General features: G+C 39.7%; 1 protein-coding gene across 1 annotated transcript in view; it reads right to left on the bottom strand.

The window, feature by feature from the left end:
- The window catches only part of TM9SF2 (transmembrane 9 superfamily member 2), a 68,166-nt gene extending 50,263 nt beyond the window's left edge, over positions 1–17,903 (bottom strand). Inside the window, exons 1-2 of the mRNA XM_036249895.1 lie at positions 17,510–17,903; positions 1,150–1,217 (exon numbers count right to left, since the gene is read on the bottom strand). Coding sequence (XP_036105788.1) covers positions 1,150–1,217; positions 17,510–17,680 — 239 coding nt within the window. The 5' untranslated portion in view covers positions 17,681–17,903. The remainder of the gene's footprint in view (positions 1–1,149; positions 1,218–17,509) is intronic.
- Positions 17,904–23,769: the final 5,866 nt, after the last annotated feature.

Below are 23,769 nucleotides of genomic sequence, written 5' to 3'. Positions count from 1 at the left end.
TATAAAAATATAAAAGTAACCAAATGTTCAGAAATAGAGAATTAGTGAAACAAATTATGCATGGACTATATACAACCTCTACAAAGGAATAAAACAGCTACTAAAAAGACTGAGGTAGTTGTGTATTACTGTGAAAAGATGCCCACAACAGATACAGTAAGAAAACCAAGGTGCAAATCAAATATAAGTGTATGAATCTATTTTGTTTAAAATGTATAAATGTGGTTATGTAAATTAGAATATGGAGAGAAAAATGTAGAGGAGCAGACATTACAATAATTATTTCTGGGGACTGACTGCGTGGCACAGAGATTTTGTTTAAAAAGGTGTGTGGGTTTTTATTATTAAAAAATTTAAAGAAGCCCTGGCCGGTTTGGCTCAGCGGTTAGAGCATTGACCTGTGGTCCAGAGAGACCCGGGTTTGGTTCCCGCTAAGGGCGTGTAACTTGGTTGCAGTTTGTCCCCAGCCCTGGTTGGTTGTGCGGGTGGCAACCATTCGATGTGTCCCTTTCACGCTGATGTTTCTCTCTCTCTCTCTTCCTTTCTCTCCCTCCCACTCTATCTGAACAAAAATTGGAAAAATGTCCTCAGGTGAGGATAAAAAATTTAAAGAAGCCCTGACTGGTTTTCTCAGTGGTTAGAGCATTGGCCTGCAGACTGAAGGGTCTTGGGTTCGATGCCAGTCAAGGGCAGGTACCTGGGATGTAGGTTTGATCGTCAGCCCTGGTCGGGGTCGTGCTCGAGGCAACCAATCAATGTGTCTCACGTCAATGTTTCTCTCTCTCTCTCCTTCCCTTCCTCCCTTCTACTCTATCTAAAAATCAATGGAAAAATGTCCTCTGGTGAGGATGAACAACAACAACAACAAAAAAAAACCATGAAAAATTTAAAGAAAACAAAATGGCTTTTTGTCCAGTCAGTAGAAAATCCACTGTTTTAGCTGGTGCTTCTGTTGTATTGCAAAGTGACATAAAAAGATCACATTTTACATTTTAATAATAAAGTCTTCCCATTTTAAAATGTTTACAGGCCCTGTAAATTTTAAAAAGCATGTAAATTAATTCATAACTGTGGAGAAAATAAAGTTCTAAATGCAAAAAATTCTGATGAGTCACAAAATTTTATATAAAAACCAAGCTGAAAACGTACGCTGTATATTCATAAGGAAGAACAGATTCCACTGAGTCAAGCCTGTTCACGAATAGCTGTATTTCAGCCTGAAAATAAGGAAACACAGAATTAGAATATAAACAACTGAAGATCAAAACTTAAGTCATGCTTAGAATTTTAAAATAATTTGACGTGTGAAATGTGAAATTTTATATCGAACCCACTTCAAACAAATCTCTAATAAAACCATTAACTAAGTGGGATTTACATGCATTTAAATTATACCAAGATAATTCTCAGAGATGCAAATGTCTCCAATATTTTCTTTAAAATTAAATATTTTAACAAATCATGTACATCATTTATTTTAAAAACCTGGTTTTTCAAACTCAGTATTTCATTCTGCAGCATAAATAATTTTTTAAAACATTTTCATTGCAATCAAGACATGCTTCCAAGTAGGTAAGAAGTTTCTAGATCAACTATACTAGAAATAGAATCCCATGCACTTGTGTACTCTTAAACAGGAGATGGACAATGACAACATAGGCTAACTTTGGAGGGCTGCTTTGATCAATTTGAGAATGCTGAACTACATGGTAATAACAGCAAAGAAATTTACAAGACAAAATTAAGTTCAACAATGTGGGAGGGAAAGAAAAGCTGTATGAGGTTCCTAGGAAATACAGGCTAGTTTAAAGCTACATCTTCATATTGAAGCTCCCTGTATTTCTTCAAGGTGTTATTTTCAGGTTATTTTTTAAAAGTATTTTTTCATTGCCCTGGCTGGTTTGACTCAGCAGTCAGAGTGTCGGCCTATGGAGCAGAGAGTCCCGGGTTCGGTTCCCACTAAGGGCACATACCTCAGTTGCAGATCGTCCCCAGCCCCAGTTGGGGTTGTGTGAGTGGCAACTAGTTGATATGTCTCTCTCACATCGATGTTTCTCTCTCTCTCTTCCTCCCTCCCTCCTGCTCTATCTGAAGATAAATGCAAAAATGTCCTCAGGTGAGGATTAAAAATATATATATATATATATTTTTTTCTTTATTGATTTTAGAAAGGGAGGGAAGGAGAGGGAGAAAGAGAGATAGAGATATCTATGAGAGACAACATCAACTGGCTGCCTCCTGCATGTCCCCCACTGGGGATTTGGCGCACAACTTGGGGATGTGCCCTGACCAGGAATCGAACTGGCGACCTGTTGGTGCATGGGTCGACGCTCAACCAGTGAGCCACACCAGCTGGGCTTTTTCAGGTTTTTTTTTCCACAGAACTCAAAATATATGCATACCTACTCTCTCTGTAGGGGCTCACTGGTATTCATGACAGAATTCTTTAGTTGAAGAAGCCAGTAAGTAATTTGTATAACCAAAAACAAGGAGCTGTTTACTTGGGACAAGTTATTTTTAGAGTTAGCCCACTATGGCTGCCTGTGGAGACTATGATCATGAAGCTCCCTGGAATAGTATAAAGCCACATTTGTCATTTTCATCACATTCACTAGTGCTGCCAGCAGCCCTCTATACTTGTTAAGATCCCCAAGCAAGACAAGATGTTTGATCTGAAACAAACTGCCATGGGAAAAGCAGCAAAACAAAATAGGCAAGAGTACAGATTCTGGGGCCAGTTTGTCTGGGTTCAAATTTCAACTTATCTGACTTTGGTCAAGTTATTTAATAATCTACTTCCTCATGGGTGCCTCAGTTTCCTTGTATATGCAAAATGGGTATAACAATATTTACCTCATACGGGGTATTGATAAGTTAACACTTACAAAATACTTCACAAATAAATAAAACCAAATAAATCTTATGATATTCAGAATCGGGAATGCCTAAACTACACTGCTTATCCACTAAAATGCTCATTCAATATTCATGTTATAAGATGGAAGACAAAACACTAGCCTTTATATATAGTACTGAAAATAGTATCATATGCAATCCCTAATCTTCTACAAAATGAAAATGACAACTCAATGGCAACACTATCTCAAACACACAAAGAAAATGTGTCTCTTTGCATAAAATATTTAAGACTATATCACTGGTCATTTAGCTAAAAAGATAAGCATTACAACAAGCCTGAATACACAAACAGATTAAATGCTGTGAAGGCAGTTGACAGCTTACTCTGACAAAATAATGTCCACTAATTATAATTTTCACTGTTATGAAGATATATCGGAATCCAAATGCTCTCATTCAATATACTTTAATGAAGATTGAAAGGTCCCTAATAAGTTAATCCAGTTCACATCTCTAGATTTCTTTCTAGAAAGAAATATAGCTATTATAATTTCACATAAATTTCCATGTTTTGAATTTCAAAATCTGGAGAACCACATTTTTACCACATAAGCTAAATCCCTTGTGTTACAATAAGCATATTCCTTATTCTCAACTTTGTTCAGTACAAAGTGAGTAATAACAGGAACTTTGAGCTAGGCTGCCTGGGTTTAAATCCTGACTCTGACATTTACTAGCTGTGTGATCTGGGCAAGTTTCTTTACTTCCCTGTGCCTCAGTTTTCTCACTTGTAGAATGGAGGTAATGCTAATCCCTGCTTCAACTGTTTTTTGAGAAGATTCAAGAACAGCCACTGGCATTATGTAAATATCTAATATTATGCAGCAATGTCTAATAGAACTTTAAGAAAATATTCTTTACATTATCAAATACAGTAGTCACTAGATTACACAACGCTAAAATGTGGTTAAAGTGGCTGAATTAAATTTTAATTTTAATCACATTAAAATAGTCACCGGAGGCTAAAGGCTACTGTATTACTATAGTAACAGAAAAGTATAAAATGTTGCTTTGTACATCTTCATACACTTAGCAATTTAATCACTACAATCTTTTCTTTACCTGGAAAAATAATCTAATGTTGTTAGTCTATCCTAGGGGTTGGCCAACTTTTTCTAAAAGAGCCAGGGAGTAAATAGGTCAGACTTTGCAGGACTCACAGGATATGCTATTGCAGTGGGAAAGCAGCCATAAACAGTACCTATTCGTAAGACTGGTTACTGCTCAGCAAAACTCTATTTATGGGCACTGAAATTTTTTTCTTAGTTGAAGGACCCTACAAAAACAGGCAGCAAGCTGGATTGCACTCCTAGTCCGTCCTTGACCTTGGTTTTCTAGGTACATTTCAATGTTCTGTAAATTCACATCTTAGCCCTGGCCAGTTTGGCTCAGCGGTTGGAGCATTGGCCTGTGGACCAGAGTCCTGGGTTCGGTTCCCACTAGGGACACGTACCAAAAAATAAATAAATAAATAAATTCACATCTTACAGAATTTAAAACAGGGCACCAGGTTCAAAGACCTCATGCTATGTGAAAATTTTAAGGACACCATTTAAAGGGCATATAAATTTAAGGCAAAAGTTTCTTCCATTTCTACCCAATGGATAAGGCAAGAAATTTTGCTTAGCATATGATGTCCTCTCTGAAGTTTCACGGTACTGTACCTCTTCTGGCTATAGGATTATAAGATTAAGAGAGAAAACCTTATTTTCTGACTCCTCTCAGATCTCCTCTTAATCTTAATCTTTCAAAATGGAAAGGTCTTAATATTTTGAATCATCTACCTCCTTGATCATGCCTATTGCTTTTCTCGGGACCCTGCCCTACCCTTTTTTTCCCCTTTTCCAATCTTTTATGCCTTTTATTTTACTTAATGTTTTTATTTATCTATTTATTTTTATTAATGTATTTTAGTTACAGATGTTTCTCCTTTTTCCCCCACTGACACCCTCTTCCCCATGCCTCCTTAACATGCCCCCAGCTTTGTTGTCTATGTCCATCAGTTATGCATACATGCATTTAAGTTCTGTGGTTTATCTCTTCCCTCCCCACTAATCCCCTCTTCCTAGGATTGTCAGTTTGTACCCTACTTCTATGTCTCTGGGTCTCTTTTGTTCATTAGTTTGTTTAGTTCATTATATTCCAGAAATGAGATCATGTGATATTTGTCTTTCTCTGCTTGGCTTGTTTCGCTTAGGATATTATTTTCCAGGTACCTCCATGTCGTCTCAAAGGTAAAAGATCTTTCTTTCTTATAGCTGCATAGTGCTCCATTGTGTATATGCATCACAGCTTTTTTTTTTATCCTCACCCGAGGACATTTCTCCATTTTTTAATTCAGATAGAGTGGGGGAGAGAGAGAGGAAGAGAGAGAGAAACATTGATGGGAAAAGGACACATCGAGTGGCTGCCACCCCCACGACCAACCAGGGCCGGGCACAAACTGCAACCAAGGTACATGCCCTTAGCAGGAACCAAACCCAGGTCTCTCTGGACTGCAGGCCGACGCTCTAACCACTGAGCCAAACTGGCCAGGGCTGTACCACAGCTTTTTTATCCACTTGTCTACTGATGGACACTTGGGCTGTTTCCAGATCTTAGCTATTGTAAATAGTGCTGCTATGAACACAGGGGTACATATATTCTTTCTGATTGGTGTTTCAGGCTTCTTAGGGTACATTCCTAGAAGTGGGATCACCAGGTCAAATGGCAGTTCAATTTTTAATTTTTTGAGGTTAGACCATAGTGTTTTCCATAGTGGCTGCACCAGTCTGCATTCCCACCAGCAGTGTACTAGAGTACACACCCTCACCAGCACTTGTTTGATGATTTGCTGATCATCTCATACCCTTCTTTAAAAAGTATGTCATTGATAATTACATGCAAAATTCAAGAGTTAGACATTAAAGTTTCATATATGTATAGAATGACATTGTTACTTTTCATTAGCCTTTCTGGCCAAAAGCATAATTCTTCAATGACACTCTTTATTTCTCTCCTATATTCTATAACTAATAGCTTAGAGCACATCATCTCAAAATATAATTGTTGTTTTTCTTCAAACATCCTTTCTTACCTTGTCCATGACCAAATAACTTACCAATTTTTGCTCTCCCATATAACTTTAAGAGCACTTCTGGGAATATATTCCCTGGGCTTTACTTTGTGCTATATACAGAATTTAATGCTATGAAACATTTCACATTCATTCTACACTCAATTTATGATCCAAATTAGCCTCAAGCACCTGTCCTGGAAGTCTGTTTTCCCCATGGATTTATTCTCTACTCTAGTCTGCCCTTAAATTAATCCATACCACTTTAAATTCCAATTGAACCTTTAAAAAAAAAATCTTGCCCTGGCCGGTTTGGCTCAGCAGTAAGAGCGTCGGCCTGTGGTCCTGAGAGACCTGGATTCAGTTCCCGCTAAGGGCGTGTACCTTGGTTGCAGTTTGTCCCTGGCCCTGGTTGGGTCATGCGGGTGGCAGCCACTCAATGTGTCCCTTTCACGTCAATGTTTCTCTCCCTCTTCCTCTCTCTCTCCCACTCTATCTGAACAAAAAAATGGGAAAATGTCCTCGGGTGAGGATAAAAAAATAAATTTAAAAAATAATCTTGTCAAAACTTCAGAAATGAAACTCACTGGCCAGCCTACTACAAGTCTCTGAATAACTCTGTAAGTCAGGAAAATTTCTCTCCCAGAAACCACGCTAGTGTTTTGTTTATATAACTTAGTATCATTTTAACTGATTATTATCATACTCCATTTTACTTTGTAGCCCAAAGACTCATACTCCCTTTCCCTATTTTCTTATTTGCACGTTATTAGTTTTTTAGCCATCTTCTTGGTATTTTATCTAATATCAAACCCCCATTAAATTTACCTTATCTGTCAACTTTTCCTGATCCAGTGAAATAGCTTCAAATTCGACTCCTAATAACAAAGGCGTTAATGTCACCTAGCAAGCATACGTTTTAGCCTTGCTTTGTGATTTATAAGGATGTCTACAAGCCATCAAGGGCTGTCCAAAAAAAATTCCAAAATAGCAAAATCCAAAAAGCAATTCTCACAAACCTTTCACCTAAAAACAAAATTAATTTTAGCACGCAGCACATAAATAGGAAACACGACTTCAGTTGGGAGGCAGCATCCTATCAGACTGCTGGGTTCATCTCAAATCCTAAGTCTGCTCTTAATAGATATGAGCTCTTGCTCTGACCAGTTTGGTTCGGCGGTTAGAGAGTCAGCCCGCAGACCAAAGATTCATGGGTTCGATTCTGGTCAAGGGCACGTACCTCGGTTGTGATTTAGTCCCCGGTCCTGGTCATGGTTGTGCGGTTGTGCGGGAAGCAACCAGTTGATATGTCCCTTTCGTATCGATGTTTTTCTCTCTCTCTCTCTCTCTCTCCCTCTCCCTCTCCCCCCGCCTCCTTCCCGCCCTCCCTCCCACTGTCTGAAAATAAATGGAAAAAATATCCTCAGGTGAGGATTTAAAAAACAGTAAATATGAGCTCTTAAGCAAGTGATATTTTTTAATGTGAAGAATGAATAAGGTAATAATAAAATAGAAAACAACACAGCTGGTCCACAGTTGGTACACAATAACTATAATTTAAATGACTAAGTAAGCATAGCTATTATTACCTATTATTTTAGAGAAATTGGATATTCCTGAATCTGAATACTTTTTAGTATTAGGATAATCTTGAGGACTTCTGTGAGAGGTCTTCCTTCTTCTCCTTCCATTAAAGGACACTAAGACAGTATGCTTTTTGATCCACTGTTTATGCCTAGTCATTACTCTCTTCATTGCTATAAGTCTCGAGAAGGGGAAAATAATTATCAAACACAATTCTCATTATAATCTTTTGAACTAGGGATTACTTGCACTATTTTAAGATAAAGAAATAAGTTCAAAAACTAAACTTCTGCCGCCAAAAAAAGTAAACCCAACTGTTGCTATCATCACTTTTAATTTCTGCTGCTCTCAGCTCTCCACTTTTCTTCCTTCTTATCTCTTCTGATACTTTTTCACACCGACTTTTATGGGAAAGTCAGTGTGTATCACAGGTATCACCGCTAAATTATGGACCTTTTTCTGCTGTTCAAGGAACTAATCAGAACACACCTTGGATATTCAGTTCATCTTGGTTCTTTCTGTAGCACCTTCATTCATTATTTTTTAAATCATAAAAATCTGAAGATTTAAGAATTATCTCAATTAAAACATGCTAAGAAATGTAAAGTAAAAGTGGTAATACTTTTAACATAAGACAGAGTAATTTACAACACTTGTAAATATGCTACATTTATAATACTCTGTTTTAAATACTGATCCTTATAGTGAAATAAGAACATTTCAAATTATAAGAATGTGATCCTTGTAATATGGCACTAGAGGAAATGTTAAAAATTGTGAGAAAGGAGAAAGGAAATAAGACTAATGAGTTTACATGGTTTAGATGAAGGGCAAAAAGGTTGTGGGTTCAATTTCCAATTGGGGCATGTACCAGAGGCAACTGATCAATGTTTCCCTTGCACATCAATGTTTCTTTCTCTCTCTCCCAATCAATAAAAAATAAAATATATCCTTGGGTGAGAATTAAAAATACATACACACACACACACACACACAGATAAAATAGAGAAAAATATAAACAATTGTTGGCTCTAGGGGCCTAGGTGAATATACAGGTGATCACTATACTATTCCTTACAACTTTTTGAATTTTGAAAATTGTCACAAGAGTTAAAAAAAAAAGGCTTTAAAGTTGAGAGCAAACTTTTAATCTTATTATCAAACGACGGAGTCAAATCAAAGCAGTAAGAAATAAGATGAAAGAGTCAACTTCAGGGTGGAAAAATGTTCAAGAATTAGGAAAGATTACTTCAAAAGAAATACCAACTATGGGGAAACTGTAGAATTTGTAATGTATGTGAAAACTAAAGAACACTAACAACAACAAATTCTGAGAAACCAAAAGAAATTCATTCAATCAACAGATTTATTTAATACTCACAATGTCCTGTACTAGACATTGTGAGTGACATAATACAAAATATATCAAATGTTGCAGATTTATTTAATACTCACAATGTCCTGTACTAGACATTGTGAGTGACATAATACAAAATACATCAAATGTTGCCTTCAAAGAATTTACAATCCAGAATTTACTTACTTTCAAAAAGTAAAAGAAAAAGTGACAGCTCTGGCCGGTTTGGCTCAGCAGTTAGAGCAATGGCCAGAGGACCAAAGGAATCGAAGGTTCAATTTCGGTTAACGGCACATACCAGGTTTGGTCCCTGGCCCTGGTCAGGGTCGTGTGGGAGACAACCAATCAATGTGTCTCTCTCTTTCCCCCCACTCCCACTCTGCCTAAAAATAAATGAAAAAATATCCTCAGGTGAGGATTGAAAAAAAAAAAAAGAAAAAGCGACAAAGCTATACGTTCTTGGGGGACACAATGAATCTCTATGGGATTTAATCTTATCATTAAAATAGCAATGTGCTATAAGAGGGCAATATTTTATTAATTTCAAGGTAATTTTTCTCTAAACTTCTTTACTCCTCATCCAAAAGTTAATTAAGTACATCTCCTTCTGGAAATTTGCCTTCAACACAGAGGGCTAACTCTAAAATATTACTGACATAACTCGAAAGAGCCTTAAGGGTTACTTAGTTACTTCACAATCCTACTTTCAAAACATCCCTGAGTTATTACCTTGTTCCTTGTTTCTGCTTTTATTACGTCTTACCTGACTGTCATCACATCTGTCCCACCCCATACCTACACCTGGTTTTCAAGCTAGAAAGAAATCTCAGTGAAGAAATTTGACTTTGTACAAGGATCAAAGCAAGTGCCAAGTGACAGGAGGATTTGAAATACCAAGGCAGAGCCACAAAAAAGAAAAACTATAAAAGCTCCTACTGTTAAATACTGAAAAAGTATTTATAGTGCCAAAATTCTGAAAAAGGGAAATCTTAAGACAATAAAAATGGTGGAACACAAATGGGTATTCATGAGCTCTGAGTTATCTGACCAGCAATGCCCAGACGTTGATCTACTAGATACCAAAGTTCTTCCTCTCCCAACCCCACTGAAAAATAAAATTCAGTTTTAGACCAAAGAAATATAAAATCTGACAACTTAAAGACTACATAGGTAAAAAGCCTTTTGTTGATAACTGTATTAATTGTGGAAGTCCAGGATTATAAACAGCCAGGTATCTCCAGAGTAAGAGAGAAGTTGAGAGTGCTCAGGTGGAAGATACAGCAGCATCCCCAACATGGTAAAGAGCCCAGACTTCAGATTCAGACACTCCTGGGTTTGCACCTTGGCTTCACTATTTACCAGCTATGTATTCTTTATTTTTTATTATTATTATTATTAAATGTTTTTATTGATTTTTTAGAGAGAGAGAAAGGGAGGCATAGAAACATCAATGTGAGAAACAACGATCAGCTGCCTCCTGCATGGCCCCTACTGGGGATCAAGCCTGCAACCTGAGCATGTGTCCCTACTGGGAATCCAAAAAGGACCTCCAAGTCCATGGGATGACGCTCAATCCACTGAGCCACACTGACTGGGCTATATTCTTCTTTTAAAAAAAAAAATCTGTCTCATGTTGATTTTGTTCTTTTTTACTGAATTTATTGGTGTGACAATGGTTAATAAAATTATATAGGTTTCAGGTGTTACTATTCTGTAATACATCATTTGAATATTGTACTGGCTATGTATTTTTGAGAGGGTTACTATGTATTTTTGGGAGGGAAACAGCTTCAGTTTCCCCATCAAAAAAATCTCAGGCCCTGGCCGGTTTGGTTCAGTGGTTAGAGCGTTGGCCTGCGGTCCAGAGAGACCTGGGTTCGGTTCCCGCTAAGGGCACGTACCTCGGTTGCGGTTTGTCCTCGGCCCTAGTTGGTCGTGCGGGTGGCAGCCACTCGATGTGTCCCTTTCATGTCGATGTTTCTCTCTCTCTCTCTCTTCCCCTCTCTCTTTCCCACTCTATCTAAACAAAAAAGTGGAAAAATGTCCTCCAGTGAGGATTAAAAAAATATATATATATATCTCAGAATCTTTCTGAGGATTAATGATATAATTATCATTAATAATGATAAAGACAACATTTGTGTTACAATTGTGTATGACAGGTTAATATAAGTGTCATCTTGAGCATTATTATTATAAGCAAAGGGCAATAAATAGTTTTGAAAATTGAGACTAACAAGAGCAAAGGGAAAAAAATTCACTAATTTCCTCCAAAGCCTTTCATGAATACGTACTTAGTTAATTTTAATGGCAATAAGAGAATCATCTTGTAGAACACACTTAAAGTGGCTACAATTAACTACACTTACTGAGAGGACACTGATATAAAATTTTAAAGAGGAACAGGAACTGGGTTCTCAGGCTAACAGCACAGACCAGTCTCTAGAACTTATTTGTGTCTGTGTGAGTATGTTGAGGGTGTGGGGTGTGGAGCACAATTCTGTGGTTTTGTTTCAGGAGTTCAAGTACACCTTTAGAGGACTTCCCTTTATGGAGAGCCAAAGGCAGCAGAACATTATTATTACAATTATTATTTTTTAATCCTTACCCGAGATTATGTTTTTCATTGATTCTAGAGAGGAAAGGAGAGGGAGAGGGAGAAAAACACTGATGTAAGAGAGAAACATCCCTGGCTGCTTCCCATACATGCCATGACCATGGATCAAACCCATAACCCTTCAGTGCATAGGACAATGCTCCAACCAACTGACCCACATTGGCCAGGGCAGCAGGACATTATTTTGTCTATATTGACCTTGCCTGCTTTCTAATTCTAGCTCTCAGATCCACCATAATGAACAATCACAGTATTAAATCATTTTATTCAAAATTTTTATTTCTGAAAGCAAACTTTCTAACTCAGCTTCATGTCTTTTTCACCAGAAGGAAGAACAATAGCTGCAATGTGAATTTATCATAGTCAAGAGTCATTCTTACCAATGCCAGATTTTATATTTGAAAAAAATCACTAACCCCTACATACTGATTAGTTTCCAGAAACTAAGAATCAATGCTAATATTTCAGAGAAAACTATGTGAACATGAAACTAAATATCAATCGATCAACATATATGTAAACTATATTGATATTATATTGATATGTCAATTACATACAATTAAATGTGTCAATTATTTAATGTAAGTTACATTTTTTTTAGATATTTCAAAATCTTCAAACTAATTCTATCATTAAATTAAAACAGACAGATATACAGTCATACTTGTGTCTGTTTAGAACATTTAGATCTGTTTTCTTAAATTAGGCTAATTACATATTTATAGGCAACTGCTCCCAAATAAAATATACTATCTCTTAAACGCTTCTAAAAATAACTACCCAGAAAGGAAGTTTAAAAGTATGCTTCTGATTAAGTTTCCTTTTTTTCAAAAAGTTACTAATTCATTTAAATTTTTCTTTTTTTTTAAATCCTTACCCAAGGATGTTTTTATTGATTTTAGAGAGAAGGGCAGGGAGAGAGGGAGAAAAAGGAAGCAAGAGGGAGGGAGGGAGGGAAAAACATAGACGTGAGAGGGAAACATTGGTTGCCTCCTGTATACACCCAGACCGGGAATTGAACCCAAAACCTAGGTATGTGCCCTGACCAGGAATCAAACTTGCAATGTTTTGGTGTATGGAACTATGCTCCAATCAACTGAGCCACCCAACTAGGCTAAACAGTCCCTTTTTAAAAAACCACCAGCAAGGCCCTGGCCAGTTTGGCTCAACAGTTAGAGCATCGGCTCAAAGACTGAAGAGTCTTGGGTTCAATTCCAGTCAAGAGCACATACTTCAGTTGGGTTTCTGTCCCTGGCCCTCAGGGTTGTGCGGGAGGCAACCAATTGATGTGTCTCTCTCACATTGATGTTTCTCTCTCTCTTTTTCTCCCTCCCACACTATCTGAAGATAAATGGAAGAATATCCTCAGTGAGAATTTAAAAAACAAAAACACAAAACCACCAATGAGTATATTTGGTCATTTCTCCTTACTAGACAGGAAAGAAAACCTTAATCTTCCGGCCCTGGCCAGTTTGGCTCAGCGGTTAGAGCGTCGGCCTGCGGTCCGGAGAGACCCGGGTTCGGTTCCCACTAAGGGCACGAACTTCGGTTGCAGTTTGTCCCCGGCCCTGGTTGGTTGTGCGGGTGGCAGCCACTCGATGTGTCCCTTCACGTGGATGTTTCTCTCTCTCTCTCCTTCCTCTCTCTCCCTCCCACTCTATCTGTACAAAATATGGAAAAATATCCTCTGGTGAGGATAAAAAAAAAAAAAAAGAAAACCTTAATCTTCCGTCTAAGACAGCGGTTCTGAACCTGTGGGTCATGACCCCTTTGGAGGTCGAACGACCCTTTCACAGGGGTCATCTAAGACATAACAGTAGCAAAATTACAATTATGAAGTAGCAACAAAAATAATTTTATGGTTGGGGGTCACCACAACATGAGGAACTGTATTAAAGGGTTGTGGCATTAGGAACATGACCTGTACATCAAATAGTACAAGAGTGGCAGATGTTTGGAGAGCTTAGTTGTTAGGTCTGAATTTATGCTGACAAGCCAATAATTACTTGAAAGTTAAAAGCAGCACAATTAATTAACTGCTCACAAATCTTCAACTATCAAAATGCCACTCAGCACACTTAAGACTCAATCTAAAGCTAAACGACATGTGGCAGCTAACTGAAATAGCTAAAACTTTTACAAAGTAGATTACAACTGCACATTTTACCCATGGTTCAATCCTTTATTACTCTGGTTTAAAAACAAGGCAAATAAAAGAAAACAATTAAAAGACAGAGAAACCTCAATAGCAATGAAAGTAATCAGAGAAAGACAAGTACCATATGACTTCACTCATATGTGGAATCTAATGAACAAAATAAACTAACAAACAAACAAAACAGAAACAGACTCAGAGAGAACAGACTGACAGGGTCAGAGAAGAAGGGGGCTGAGGACTGGGTGAAAAAGGTGAAGGGATTAAGAAAACAACAACAAAACAAACTCACAGACATAGACAACAGCATGGTGATTACCAGAGGGGAAGGGAAGAGGGCAGGAGAAGGTAGAAGAGGGTAAAGGAGGGATAAATGGTAATGAAAGGAAACTTGACTTGGGTTGGTGAACACACAATACAATATATAGTTGATAAATTATATAATTGGACACCTGAAACCTATATAATTTTATTAACCAATATTACCCCAAAAATTCAATTAAAAATGTTTTAGGTACCATCATACAGCTATTAAATTGATAAATAAAAATTTAAAAGTATTGTGGAGACATGGAATCATTTAGCTAATGGCACTGTAAATCAAAGCTACCTTTTCTTGAAAGAACCCTGGTAATATTAAATAGAGTTATAGCCCTGGCTGGTTTCACTCAACGGTTAGAGCAATGGCCCACGAACCAAAGAGTTGCAGGTTTGATCCCCGGAACCTGGTTGGGATCGAGTGAGAGGAAACTGGTAGATATGTCTCTCTCACATCAATGTTTGTTTCTCTCTATATACCTAAAATAATAATAATAAATAATAAAATAAATAAATAGAGCTATAAAATTGCCTTTGACCTAGTAAATTTTATATTTGGGAAATATGAAAGTAATTCTTGCTAACTACATTCTAGCAAAGCTATTTACAATAAAGAAGAATTGGGACCAATCTAAATGCCCTGCAAGCAAGAAATGGTTAAGTAAACCACAGTACAGTAATAAAATGAAATATTATACATTCAATAAAAACCAGTAAGAATGTCCACTATTCAAATATATGTCCATGTTAACAATAGCAAGCTAAAAGAAAAATGTAAGCCACAGAACACAGCCACAGCATTTATAAATGCCAATAAAGATTATAAATCAGAAGTCAGAACAATATAAACAAAATTTCATGTTCACTGAACTTCTGTTTCTCTGCCACTAAACTGAACATAATATATTTTGAGAGGAGAAAATGACCAAGTCCTCAGGATTCTTTTGACTGTCTCTCAATAGATATATAGTGAACTAAATGCAGGACATGAACTTCACAGTTCATACAAAGACTATATACTACATAAGCCCTGGCTCAGTAGCTCATTTGGTTACAGCATCATACCAATATGCCAGGGTTGGAAGTTCGACACATACAAAAATCAACCGATGAATGCATTAATAAATGTAACAACAAATTGTTTCTCTCTTTCTCTTCCTCTCTAAAATTAACTTTTAAAAAGACTACATAAATTACATTTATACTGAAGATATCTGTACTTGTTTTATCTCTATATTTATGAATATTTTATATCCCATGATGATAAATATTGTACTTATCTTCTAAGAAATGCACAATATCTTTCAAGGGAAATATATAATAAGCAAATATGATTATCCCTGTTACAGATGAAAAAACTGATGAAAACTATCAATGACCTGCCCAATTCATCCAACTCCTGATTCCCTACTCTAATAGCATCTTCTGGAAATAATTGTACCCATTTCACAACTCCCATTTCTAATTTTTAAAGTAAGTCCCTTCAGCTTTTCTGAATAGTGTACATAAGACTGTCCTTAAATATGGGATAGATAAGAGAAAAAATACTGTTAATACCCTGTTTACTGTTTGTCTTCTTTGAGATGCAAAAAGAAGAAATATTAAAGTTCACTTCAAACTCCCTATACCATGTTAGTCAAATGGTAGGGAAAAAAACAAAAACTGCTAAAAGTACATCTTCTCGTCAAAGAGTCTTTCCATTAACCAAGATGTGAAAGCAGATGGCAACAAAGATAAAATCCAAACATTTCAGAAAAATGTGCCTTGCCTGTTTTATCCCTATAGCTTTGAAAATTAAAAATCCAAAAGGATTCTCTGACATCAGCCAAAAGTCAACTAAACAGTAGCTACTTAAAGAAGGATCTATTGAGAAAACAACAATCATCTAACTGGCAGACCACCTGTAAATTTCACTCATAATCATTTTCTTAAGTCCCTCTCAAATGTCACTTCCTCTGTAGCTTTCTCTGAAGATTCCAATCCACAGGTGTTTCTTCATTTCTGTTTTAGGGCACTTAGGACACACATCTTCAATACCATATCAGATTTCGATAATCTGTTCATAAATGTATGTCCTATACTTTGAGGTTCCTAGAAGACAGATACATGCTGTCTCTGAGGCACTAGAAATACAGTATACAATTGCTGTTAAATTTAAATGTAAAGACCACATACTAGGTTTTAAAGGCTGGTTACTAAAATATTTAGTGGAAAAACCAGTGTGCTTGTGAGACTAGCTTTCCCTTCCACTTGGAAGCACTATATTCTTCCAGTCAGAACACCCAGAGTGAAAGCTTCTTGCACTACAAAGTATGACAACTACAGTTTCAAGTGCTAACTATTGACTAAACCTTGAAGATTCTTAGACATTTTCAGAGATCCAAGTTTTTAAATAGAAACTGTAAAATGCTATGAAAAATTTAATAGCTTCTTTAATGCCCTAAAATAAGCTCAATATTAACAGCTACAGTGAAGCTGGCAGTAATAAGCACCAGCTTTTTAAAGAAAAATCAAACTTAGTAAATAAACCTATTTATAGATTGTAAAAGTTTGCCAAACAATTATTTGAATTGTTAAAATTATTAATGGTTTCAAAGAGATCCTCAACCCCAAAACGTTTTTACCGACTTAGAATAATTGTTATGTATATATATCATTATGCCCTATGCCAAATAATCTAAAAGGAGTTTACTTTTACCCGTCTCTTTTGCTAGCAGTTAACCTGAAAACCTTGAGTGTAAAGAAAGATCTTAAGAGATCCACGTTTTCAAGACTTGCTCTAGGAAGAAAACTCCAGTTTTTCCCATCTTCTGCTCCTTTTAAGTATTTAAAACAATCTCAGCGAAACTAAATAGTGGGATCATATATATATATATTTGTATATTTAAAAAGCTTTTACACTTAAAAGGTAAAAATTAACTTTCAACCATTACATCAACTCTGTAGTAATGCAGTTTATGCAGTTCCGGGTGTTATAGTCAACAAACAAGGAACCAACTGCTAATCGTGAAGTTAAATTATCAAAGTCCTAGAAAGAACAAGCTGTCACAACCAACCAAGAGTTCCAGTAAGGTAGAATGAAATAGGAAGCAACGAAACAAAAAGTTACTGGAGGACCTGGTCATCGCCTGCTTGGAGTGCGTGACCCAGTGCTGTGAGCGAACACTTGCACTCGTGGGACGGTGGCTGCTGACATGCACGCATCCAACTCCAGGGGAGCGCCATAAGTACGTAGTCCATGTTCCAGGAAAACTGAATACAGTTGCGGGTGCAACTTGGCCCGCCAGACGGGAGGCGAGCCTGAGGCCCAGAGTCCTCCAGAAACTAACCCCGTGCAAGGGCCATTCCAGGGCCTCCGACCTACAGCGGGGCCGAGCCCAAGCGCTTCAGGAGACAGTTGACCCATCCACTGCTACGCCCCCTTCCCCTCGGATCCCAGCTTCCCTGGCAGAGGGAGGCTTCCCTTCCGTCAGTGCACCCGTAGGTCCACCAGGCCTCACCCACCTTGCACTCTTCGCTCTTTTTTTCTTCTTCGCAGAAGTTGACCGGTGCCAGGCCCGGCAAATAGAAAGCGGAGCTCCGACGCGGGCCCGGGGCCGCCCCCAGCAGGAGCAGCCATAGCAGCAACAACCGCGGCCACCGAGGTGGAGACGACGCCGACAGCCTCGCGCTCATGACGGCTGTTTCGGGAAAAGGGCAGACGAGCCAAACGGTTGAAAAGGGAATGAGGAACGGGGAGGCTCACAGACAACAAGCCAGCCCAACCTAAGGGAGGCCGGCCCCGCGACGGACAGTTCCGGTTACGCTAGGAGACACCGCGGATCCCGCAACAGAAACCGAACCGGACCTCAACGGAGCATGCGCAACGCCGCCTGCACATGCTCAGTGAGAGCAGCCGCAAGCGCCCCTAAGAGTTTCCGGGAGGGAGAGTGGAGGAAATCCACTTTCCAGGGTTTCAGCTGGCCGGCTGGGTAGTAGCTGGGAGAGAGCTTCCGGCGCTTACGTTCTTATTCCAAATTCCGATCTAGAGCTTCGTTGGGGCGCCGTGGAGCAGTCCCGCTTGCCCCTGGCTTGTTGCTTTGTCTCAATTTCCCTTAAACATCTTGAAATTAATCACCGCGCTGCCCGCAGCATGCCAACCCCTGTTGCAGAGTTGGTGCTCCAGAGAGTACTTGCTCATGGAGGCGGAGTTGGTGGCGGGAAGAAGTTCGGAGAAACATCTGCTTAGAAGCAGGATAAGGAAACAAATGGGGAAGAGATAGCCATAAATCCTTGCTCCAATAGGCAGCTACTCAGAGGTGGCAGCACGGACAGGTTCCAAGCAATGGATGCGGTGCAGCATTCCTGCATAGGTCAGTGATTGCACAGAACAGGACCTCTTTAAGAGTGAATGAAAGCCCTGGCCGGTTTTGCTCAGTGGTTAGAGCTGCGACCTGTGGTCCAGAGAGACCCGGTTTGGTTCCCGCTAAGGGCACCTGCCTCGGTTGCAGTTTTTCCTGATCCTGGTTGTGCGAGTGGCAGCCACTTGATGTGTCCCTTTCACTTTGATTTTTCTCTCTCTCTCCCTCTTCCTCCCACTCTATCTGAACAAAAAATGGAAAAATGCCCTGGGTGAGGATAAAAAAAAGTGAGTGAAAAGAGGTGGAGAGAAAAATGGGAATAGGGGAATAGAAGAACCTAATGTTGATACTGCAAAGGAAGACATGGGCACACCCTAGAGCTCAGTTTGGAAAGTAGTCCTAAGGAAATAGAAATTCGCTATGATTATCCCCCAGTAAGTTTCTGTCACTTTTCCTACTGAAGTGACGTGATGTCTGCGTTTCTGTGTGTATGTGCATGTGTGGTGCATTTTCTGAGTATTTTTCAAGGTCAGTTCATTTGAGCTTTAGAGTTCAATCAAATACTTCAGAAGAGTGCATCAACTTACCACTATATAGCAAGGAATCAACTCCAGGGTACTTACAGCTCAGAATTCAACAATGCGATAATTTGCTAAATGAACAATTCAAAAAAAATGTGAAGCCCGATGCTATCCTATCTAAATTGTCGGTGTTTGCACATTTTCCTCCTGGAAAGTTGATAACATTCATTAAATTTTCAAAGGGATCTATGACCCTGCAAAAAAAAAAAAAAAAAAAAAAGGCTAAGAATCATTTTTTATACTGTAGGGTATCTAGAACAATGAAAGAAAAAATTCTTGCTTGTAAACGTAGTTTGCACTAAGAGCTTCAGCTTTGGAATGCTACTATCTGGTGATATGACCTTGAGCAAGTTAATCAAGACCCAAGTAGTAGAGAGAAGTAGGAAGCAAGAGAGAGAAAAAAAGCCCACCTTCTTAAAGTTGTTGTGTAGATTAAATGAAAAAAATATGTCTGCTAATCACTAAACACAATGCTTGGCACAGAGAAATAGACATTTTACAAAAGCCAATCTAGCAATGGGAGTGTCATTTTCCCTTCACTCACTCTACACTCAAAACAAATCAATTAACATATTCATTGAATATCTACTTTGGGCTAAGGAAAGGAATTTATACTATGCTATACTTGATGTCATGAAGATTTCCAGTATAACAGCTGTTCCCTCCATTTATAAATGGGCAGAAGCCCGGCCAGTGTGGCTCAGTGGTTGAGTGTCAACCCATATACCAAGAGGTCACCTATTCAATTCCCAGTCAGGGGTCATGCCCAGGTTGTGGGTCTGATCCCCAGTGGGGGGCATGCAGGAGGTAGCCAATCAATGTTCCCTCTCATTGATATTTCTATCTCTCCCTCTCCCTTCTGCTCTCTCTAAAAATCAACAACAACAAAAATTTGTTTAGAATGGGGAAGAAAACTAACATTTTTGATCACTATAATTTATTTATCCAGTACCATTAAATACTTGACCTTTAAATACACTGTCCTCACACACCCCAGCCTGCTACTCCTCATTTTCCCCATCTCAGAAAATGGCATAGCTGCCTCCCTAATTCTCAGGCCCCAAACCTGGGAGATTATCTAAATTTCTGGTTCTCTCACTTTCCACATACAGTCCTTCAGTGAGTTAGTTCAATTCCCTGAATCATTAAACTAGACTAAATCCTTTCAATACTTTCCATGTCCATAGTTACACCCCAGTCCAAGTTAAAATCTTAGTTGACCTGGACTACTTATTGCAGTAGCCCCTCAGCTTCCACTCTTGCAAAGAGCAAACTAAAAAAAAAAAAATTTGTTAATCCCTTGACAAAGAAAATTCTGAACCGTCCAAAATTAAATTGGAGCAGGCTGGAGGGTAGAAGGAAGAGATAAGAGAGGCTTATCAGTTAAAAGCTATGAACCAAAATCAACAAAAGACTGATATTACTGAATGTATGTTGAAACTTTTAATTAACGTCCAGGTGGCTATCTCCACAATTATCTAAAGAACAGGCCCTCGCTGGTTTGGCTCAGCGGTTAGAGCATCAGCCTGCGGTCAGAGAGACCCTGGTTCGGTTCCCACTAAGGGCACATACCTCGGTTGCAGTTTGTCCCCCGCCCTGGTTGGTCGTGCGGGTGGCAACCACTCGACGTGTCCCTTTCATGTCGATGTTTCTCTCTCTCTCTCCCTCCCACTCTATCTGAACAAAATATGAAAAAATGTCCTTGGGTGAGGATAAAAAACAACAACAGCCTACCACCAGATGCCACGGCATCTTCCAGACTGTTGTCCACAACCAATCCAAAAGAGCAAACACTTACTTATGACCTATCCCAGAACTAGCCCCGCTTCATATTCTCCCATCCACTTCATCTATAGTCAATGTAAATTCCTTCAAAACAACTTACATCTTTCTTTCCCAAAGTTTGTATAAAAGAGCCTCATCAATCCCAGAACAGCAGGCGTGTCTGTCTTCTCCACCTAGCACTGCTGCTGCTGGTTTGAACTGCATGCCCAGGACCTGGTCCTTTATCTGGCTAGCATATTGCTCAACAAACCCTTTCTTTCAGAAAAGCTTTCGATGGCCAAGTTTTTAATACCCTCAATACCACTCTTCTGTTTAACCTCTGGCATCCTACACTACTTACCACTATTTGGAATTAGTGGGTTATTTGTTTATTGTCTCACTCCCCATATATATGTAAACTGCATGGAATAAGGACCTCATCTTTACATCCTGTATCTCTATATCCTCAGAACCTAGAGCAGCCTCTGGCACATAAAGGAGACAAGAGGAGCAAGTAACCAGAAAGTGCTAGAGGACTGGTACTGGCTGGACCACAGAAATTCCAGGTCAGAATTTGGACTCGCAGACTTTCAGCGCTGAAAGAAACCTCCGGTTTTCCAGGCAAGGTTAACCCCTCCTCCTTTTATAGAGGAAAGGTGAGTGACTGCTCGCGGCCACTCGGCCACCCATTGAGCCCGAGCCCGCAGTAGCCTGGGAGCCTGGGCGTTCAAACGGGCTCCCAAACCTTCTTCCCTGCACACCCCACCGGGGCATCAATCTTTCGAGCTCAGCATTAGCAAAACCCGGAGCGGTGGAGTCTTCCTCAATAAAAACGGTTTCCGGGCACATTCCGGTCCTATCACTGCGTCGATCGCGCATGCCCAAGGCTGGCCTGCCGCACTTAGCCAGCCCCTACCCGGCGACCTCTTCCTGACTTCCGCCTTCGGAGTTCAGACACGTCAACCCGTGCAGCCGATGGGAGGGGCGGGGACGGGCCTTGACCGCCGGGCAGAGTGGACCCCTTACTTCCGGATCCGGCCTCTCCAGGGGCACGCCTACCCCGCTATTTCCTTGGTTACCTGGCGCCGGTATCTGAGCGAAACCCAAGAGGTGACGTAGCGAGGTTGCGCCGAACCTCATCCAGGGCGCACAATAGAAGGCCCGCGCCGTGCAGGTGCTTCGGCCCTGGGCGCTGTCAAGTAGAAAGGCTGAGGAGATGCCAGGTCCAAACTAGTAAGAAATGAAGTTTTCCTTTCACCCTTCCCTAGACTGGGACGCCCCATTTCCGGCAGTACGAATGCTTCTGGCTCAGATGTAAAATTTGAGGGATATGATGTTTTCCCCTTTTCTCTACTACAGATAACATTTGCCATCTCCGATTTAAGACTTTTAATGATCTGGTGTTTCTTCCACTCCTCTTTGCCAAAGGAATTTGGACAGCCTGTTTTTCTGCGTTACCTACGGTTTCTTTGTATTTATTCGAAATAAAAATTCAGAATGCCCAGTTAAATTTTTTTTTTTAATCCTCACTCGAGGACATTTTTTCATTGTTTGTTCAGATAGAGTGGGAGCCAGAGAGAGAAACATCCACGTGAAAAGGACACATCGAGTGGCTGCCACCCGCACAACCCAACCGGGCAGGAACAAACTGCAAGCAAGGTACGCGCCCTTAGCGGAACCGAACCCGGGTCTCTCTGAACCGCAGGCCGACGCTCTAACCGCTGAGCCAAACCGGCCAGGGCCCCAGTTAAATTTTAATTTTAGATTAACAAGTAATAATTTTTAGTATATATTTCTCCCCCAAATATTCCTTGGGCCATGCGTGTCAAGTTGCAGGAAAGGCAGCTATACTGTTAGTTGTATGTCTGTAAATGAATGGACTTTCAAGATTTTTTAGAAGACAAAAATCAGGTTAGAGTGTGGGCCCACGGACCAGTATGTCACTGGTTTGATCCGGTCAAGGGCACATACCTCAGTTGTGGTTTGTCCCAGCCCTGGTAGGGTAGTGCAGGAGGCAACCAGTCGATGTGTCCCTCTCACTTCGATGTTTCTCCCTCTCTCTCTCCCTCCCTCCCACTCTGTCTGAAGATAAATGGGAAAATGTCCTCAGGTGAGGATTGAAAAAAAGACAACTAAGAGTTCTGGCTGGGTAACTCAGTTGGTTGGAGTGTCATCCCATACACCAAAAGGTTGTGGGTTTATTCCGGGTCAGGGCACACCCTACATTTCAGGTTCAGTCCTCAGTTGGCGCGCATACAGGGAGGCAGCTGATCAATGTTTCTCTCTCCCTTCCTCTCTCTCTAAAATCAATAAAAACACATCCTCAAGGATTTTATGTTTCCAAAGGTGGGTTGTTCCTGAACTTTGTGGTGCCAAATTCTGTCTCTGCCTTCTGGATGGGAGGGGCTTCTGCTCCTAACATAGTTTGTTCTGGAGGTGTGGTAGTGTTTGTTCCCCTCTGCCCCCTTCTACTTGTGGTGTCAGTTTTCATTATAATGATGGTATGAGTGTTATGGTCATTCTCTGGTCAATTTCTCCTCCATCTTGGATTGTTCTGGTTTTCAAATCTTCTTCTCGTTGGCTTCTGCAACCAATGCAGGAGTTTCCTGGCATAAACTCTTTTCCTTTAATCATGCACAGAGGTGGGAGCTCTTGAAGCTTATCTGCATGTGATATCCATTCCTACTTTCTCATTCCACTTGTCAGAAGCTTTCTGTAACTTCTTTCTATCCTGCCTCATAATTACAGCAAAAAGAAGGGAAGGTCACACATGAAAGTTCTTGTGGTGGGTTATTTCTATGCAGTGAAAATAGGCTTTCTTTCTTCCCTTACTTTTAAAAAAATATGTTTTTGCTGATTTTGGTGGGGGGGGAGAGATAGAAACATTGACGTGAAAGAGAAACATTGATCGGCTGCCTCCTGCACGACCAGCGTTGGGGATCAAGCCCACAACCTGGGCATGTGCCCTGACCCAGGAATCGAACTGGGACCTCTCAGTCCATGGGACGACGCTCAATCACTGAACCACACAGGCTGTGCTCTTCCCTCTTGATTATGAGGGGAACCAAATTTTGCCACC

The sequence above is a fragment of the Molossus molossus genome, unplaced genomic scaffold, assembly GCF_014108415.1.
Source record: "Molossus molossus isolate mMolMol1 unplaced genomic scaffold, mMolMol1.p scaffold_m16_p_9, whole genome shotgun sequence".
Classification (NCBI taxonomy): domain Eukaryota; kingdom Metazoa; phylum Chordata; class Mammalia; order Chiroptera; family Molossidae; genus Molossus; species Molossus molossus.
The sequence above is the reverse complement of the archived record's forward strand: the minus strand, read 5'-3'. Positions and strand labels throughout refer to the sequence as shown.